The sequence below is a fragment of the Chrysochloris asiatica genome, unplaced genomic scaffold, assembly GCF_000296735.1.
Source record: "Chrysochloris asiatica unplaced genomic scaffold, ChrAsi1.0 scaffold00105, whole genome shotgun sequence".
In the NCBI taxonomy this organism is placed as follows: domain Eukaryota; kingdom Metazoa; phylum Chordata; class Mammalia; order Afrosoricida; family Chrysochloridae; genus Chrysochloris; species Chrysochloris asiatica.
The window spans coordinates 10,912,112-10,916,271 of NW_006408623.1; the positions used below are offsets into that span (position 1 = coordinate 10,912,112).

Genomic DNA, 4,160 nt, shown 5'->3' on the forward strand with positions numbered 1-4,160 from the left:
ACAAATTCCCCAAGCTGTGAGCTTTCCGACCTTCTAAGTATTCCTTTATATGTGGTTCAGAGTTCTGGGACCATCCCCTGAGCCTGCTTGGTCGGGTATTCTGTGTTGTTATTGGCGGAGCTCTCTGCTATACATCCACCCGATCCGCCATCTTGTTTGTTCTTCAGTTGTGTGCTTTCTTGGTTAAGATACCAACAAGTCCTGCTGGGTTGTGATCTGGGCTTTGGTCGTAGACCACGACACTCATGTTTTATGTTCCTTTCTGACCAGGATCCAAGAAGTTCATCCAGATGTCAAAAGACAACCAAACAGCTGTAATGGAGTTCATTCTTCAGGGCTTCTCAGAAGACCCACAGATCCAGGTGCTACTCTTGGTACTTTTCCTCCTCCTCTACCTGACAGGTCTCACAGGAAACGTCCTCATTGCCACACTCATCATTCTCAGCCCCAGTCTGCACACCCCCATGTACTTCTTCCTGGTCAACCTGGCCATTTTGGACATCATCTGCACAAACACTGTTCTCCCCAAGCTTCTGGAGAGCTTGGTGGTCACGGTGGGCACAATCTCCTATCAGGGCTGCCTGACCCAAATCTTTTTCCTAACTTGGTCTGTTGGTGCAGAGCTGTTGTTGCTCACAGTCATGGCATTTGACCGCTATGTGGCCATCTGCCAGCCATTGCGGTATGGCACCATCATGAGTTGGCCACTGTGTACACTGCTAGCCTTAGGTGTGTGGACAATCACTCTAGTCAACACAACAGTGCACACAGGCCTCATGGCACGGCTGACCTTCTGTGACTCCAATCACATACAACATTTCTTGTGTGAAGTCCCCTCACTGCTGTTGCTGTCTTGCAGCCCCACAATTGTAAACAATATCATGATTATCATGGCTGATGTTTACTTCGGCGTGGTCAACTTCTTCTGCACCATGACCTCCTATGGCTACATAGTGGCCAGCATCCTCCGCATCCGCTCAGCTTCAGGCAAGCGCCGAGCCTTCAATACCTGCTCCTCCCACCTCCTGGTGGTCACCTTGTACTACTCCACTGTCATCTACACCTATTTCCTCCCAGCCTCTGGTGCCTCAATGGAGAATGGTAAGGTCGTGGCTGTATTGTACACAGCAGTCAGCCCTGCCCTGAACCCGCTCATCTACAGCTTGAGGAACAAGGATGTGAAAGCTGCTCTCCAGAAGGTAGCCCCTGCCTCCTGGTTAGGAAAGAGTGTGGCCACATGAATTATTCTAGTGTCAACTGTGTTAATTTCAAAATATGACTTTGATAATCAGAAGCAAGGGGCAAAGGGCAAGACAGTAACTAATGGGATGGATTTGCAAAAAAGGAACTCCACCGGTTTCAGCAGCCTGGTGATTTACCTGGACCTTTAATCACTCCTGATTCTGTTGATGTGACCCAGGATACTGTGAGTGAGGGGGATTGACCCCCAGAAGCAAGGCTTTATGTAGAGAGTGTCACTGCCACTTCTTTTAGGGTAGAGTTTGTTTGACCATGAGGACACCTCAACACATTACTTGGGCTGCTCCAATGTGAAGATTGTTTCAATGCTGTTGTGAAGAGCTCTCCTAGACCTAGTTCTCTGACCTAGCTCTCTTGGAGTGGGTCCAGGAAACGCACGAGTGGTCACTTCTCACCACAATGGTACTGGCATGGCAGAAAGGCAAGGCCATGTGTACCTAGTCACCACTCAGAACCTGACAAAAAGAGGTGTTTTATCATTTTATTCCTTCCACAAAAGATATCATCATTCTTCACCTGGAAGTTGTACCATAGCAGACAAGAGTCGTCTTTTGTCTTTAGTTTTACAAATCTTATTAAACATTGTTTGTATGAGTTCAGTTCTTACTTAGTTTACTTTCCACTAATAACACTGATCATATTCTGTTGTTGGCTTCTGAATGTTACATTCTTCGTTGCTTCAGCTCATCTTTCTTCATTTCTCTTAGTAATTTTATCTATTCCCTGGCTACATTTATTATCAATCTTTGATAGTGATGTGCAAATTTATAGCTATAGTCCAATCCTAACCCTGGACCCATTTATAAAACTGCCCAGCTAGTGGTATTGTTGATGAGTGTCTTTAAGTTGCTTCCAACCCATTGTTGTTGTTATGTGCTGTGGAGTCGGTTCCGACTCTTAGTGACCCTGCACAGGGTTTCTGAGGCTGTTAATCTTTACGGGAGCAGAATGCCTCATCTTTCTCCCATGGAGCAGCTGGTAATTTCGAACTGCTGACCTTGCGGTTCACAGCCCGATTCGTAACCTCTACACTACCAGAGCTCCTTACCCATAGAGCCCTGTTATAGGATTTCTGAGCAGCAGCTGGTGGGTTTGACGTGCCAATATTGAGGTTAACAGTTTAGTACTTGTTTGACAGAACCACACTCAGATCCCAGATTTATTCTATTGTCCAGGCCTCCCTCTGGACCCACTGAATTAACTGGTCAAGAAGCTGTTTTGTAGATTTTTTGAAATCTTTCAGGGCTCTCATGTAGCTGGTCTGAGTGTATGACTTTCAGTTTCCTCAACACCATCTAGTTGCAAGAGTCAGTTATGGTAAAATTCTTGATATTCTTTCTTCACTTATGTATCCAGGCCATCTCCAAATCCATTTATTTAACTTAAACGTCATCAGATCCATTACTACTTTCATTTTTAACACTTACACATGGTGCTATAGGGTTCCTACTGGGTGACATGATGCCTTGTAACTGGTCTACCTATATCAATTGCAAATCTTGACCACCAAGATTGGTTCAGCCTTGTGTCCAGAGGTATAACTTTCACAGTTTATTATGCAAGATTGAAAAATAATAGAATATCACATTGCACATACAAAGTTGTAAGAATTTACAGTGAACACCTATGTACCCATATCTTCCTTCTGTTTTAATTTGGTACGGCATTTATCATTCACCTTTTAATCCTATTAACTATCTTATTGTTTATGCATTTCAAAGCAATTTTCAAGGATCAGTACACTTCATAGGTATTTCAGCATGTGTGGTATTGTGGGTTAACTCATCAGACTGCAAAGCCGTTTGAACGACAAGGTCGGTGGTTCAAGCTCACCAGCTGCTCCTCGGAAACCGTATACAGAGCTGCTATTGGTTGGACCTTACTCAATAGCACTTAAAAACATCAACAACATCATGTATTAGAGTTCAACATTTGTCAATAGTTTGTTTTCCTTTTGTAGTAAAATTTTAAGCAATGATTACATAAATAGAGGTGTATATTTGCTGGGTATGACAAATGCATACAGCTGTAACTCAAACCTCTATCAAGATACATTACATGACAATCAACCAATAAATTTCCCTCCTGTGCTTTCCTATAAACTCTTATCTTACCTCTCAGTGGAATCACTCTTCTGATTTTTTTCTACCAAACCTCAGTTTCACATGATCTAGAATTTCATATAAATATAATGAGTATAAACATGCATTCATTTGTGTCTGACTTCTCTTCTTTCCCTATGCATGTTATTTTTGAGATCCACTCATGTGGTATGTAACAGTTGTTCATCTATTTTTAGCTTTGATCAATATTCTGTTAGTCAAAAATGCAATGCCACATGTCATTTATCTATTTGTCTGTTGACGAACATTTATACTATTTTTAGCTTTTGGCTATTACAAATAAAGCTTATCTAAACATTTGTGTCCACCGTTTTTCTGTCAGTTTTTCTTACTGGCAAGTTGGTGTGATTCTGGAAGATATGTCACCTGTATTTTTACTCTTGAACACTTTAAAGAGGTCTTATGCAGCAGCTTTGCCTAATGTAAAATGTCATTTGATTTCTTGATTGATGCTTCCATGCTTCCTCTGATACCATGAGTTCTTGATCAAATGCTTTTACTATGTCTTTACCTCATGCATCCGTTCAGCCTCTTCTTGTAGTGAGAACCAGTCTAGGGCTGGCCAGGGTCGACGTTACAGATTTGGATCAAAGCGCGCCCAAGAGTGGTTATTGTTTATAGCTCCTCTCTCAGCCTACAATCTCCCTCAGCCTACAGCCTACAAGTGGCTCCAACAACCTGGAGAACATGAAATTCCCTCAGGTTTACGTTCGTTGAAAATACAAGGAATAAACAAACAAACAAAAACATAAATTGCTCCTTTACTGCCACAGCCTC

The 4,160-nt window shown here is 42.5% G+C and overlaps 1 protein-coding gene across 1 annotated transcript; it reads left to right on the plus strand.

Moving 5' to 3' along the window:
* The first annotated feature begins 290 nt into the window (after positions 1-290).
* LOC102835459 (olfactory receptor 13A1-like) lies at positions 291-1,241 on the plus strand. The gene has a single exon (XM_006867506.1). The coding sequence runs from the start codon at positions 291-293 to the stop codon at positions 1,239-1,241; it is 951 nt and encodes a 316-aa protein (XP_006867568.1).
* Positions 1,242-4,160: the final 2,919 nt, after the last annotated feature.

Bases quoted from the DNA above. Each gene is read 5' to 3' on its own strand.
- LOC102835459 (XM_006867506.1), top strand. From the start codon at position 291: ATGTCAAAAGACAACCAAACAGCTGTAATGGAGTTCATTCTTCAGGGC.